The sequence below is a fragment of the Propithecus coquereli genome, unplaced genomic scaffold (assembly GCF_000956105.1).
Source record: "Propithecus coquereli isolate 6110/MARCELLA unplaced genomic scaffold, Pcoq_1.0 Scaffold119, whole genome shotgun sequence".
NCBI lineage: Eukaryota > Metazoa > Chordata > Mammalia > Primates > Indriidae > Propithecus > Propithecus coquereli.
Window position 1 is genome coordinate 2,453,577 of NW_012135969.1, and position 1,054 is coordinate 2,454,630.

Consider the following 1,054-nt stretch of genomic DNA (forward strand, 5'->3'; position numbering starts at 1 on the left):
TTAATATATTCGTCACCTTAATAATTCTTTATTATAATATATTTACCACTTTAGTGCATTCATTACCTACCTCTTGCCATGGGAGATGGGTACTTTTGTTAGAGGATTCAGCTTAAGTTTTGATCTAATTTCTGAAACTGCCATGTGGCCAGTGACTCTGTCTGGAATTCAGAAAATAGAATTAATAATCAGTTACTTTCTTTATATTCTTTTGCAACTTTTCCAGCTCAAGGTCTAGAGTTTGAAAAGTTCAGGGCCTCACAGAATGGTAACATATGCAAATTCAAGTTAGAGGTATGTGCAAATAAGGAAGCCATGTGGAATCCAACTGTTCATTGTTCCCAGATCTCTTCACAAAATTTCTTGCCACTGGCCCCCCTTCAAATATTATCACACTGATCCTGTATAAAAAGAAATGCTAACTGAAGTAAATCAGACACAGAAAGACAAATACTGTATGATCTCACTCATATGTGGAATCTAAAACAGACAAACTCACAGAAGCAGAGAGTAGAATGGAGATTACCAGGGGCTAGGAGGAGGGGGATATGGGGAGATGTTAGTCAAGGGGTACAAAATTTGAAGATGAATAAATTCTCTAAGTCTAATGTATAGCATGGTGACTATGGGTCACAATACTGTACCATGTATTTGAAATTTGTAAGAGAATAATGTTAACCACATATACACACACACACAAATGGTAACTATGTGAGGTGATGGATGTGTTAATTAGCTTGATTGTGGTGATTATTTCAGAATGTATACATATATCAAATCATCAAGTTGTACACTTTAAATGATAAAAATGGTGCCATGTGATACAGATAAAACATCCTAGAAATATGTGGAAAAAGTTATTTGAAGACAAAATTTATTTATGAAATCAGAAGAATATTTCAAGTCACAATTGATAAGGAATAAAATGTTACACCATTTCTAAAATATTTGCCTACTAGTTTATATCTTAGATTACTGCCTGGCGGTAAGTAGATTTTCCCAGAGTTTTATTCTGGGAGACCCATCTCTGCCTTGTCATTTCTCATGAACAAAC

At 34.4% G+C, this 1,054-nt stretch overlaps 1 protein-coding gene across 1 annotated transcript in view; it reads right to left on the reverse strand.

Annotated features, from left to right (window-relative positions):
- EFCAB3 (EF-hand calcium binding domain 3) overlaps nucleotides 1–156 on the reverse strand; it is a 48,459-nt gene extending 48,303 nt beyond the window's left edge. The window contains exon 1 of the mRNA XM_012659650.1: nucleotides 71–156. Within this exon, the coding sequence (XP_012515104.1) occupies nucleotides 71–144 (74 nt within the window). The 5' untranslated portion in view covers nucleotides 145–156. The remainder of the gene's footprint in view (nucleotides 1–70) is intronic.
- Nucleotides 157–1,054: the final 898 nt, after the last annotated feature.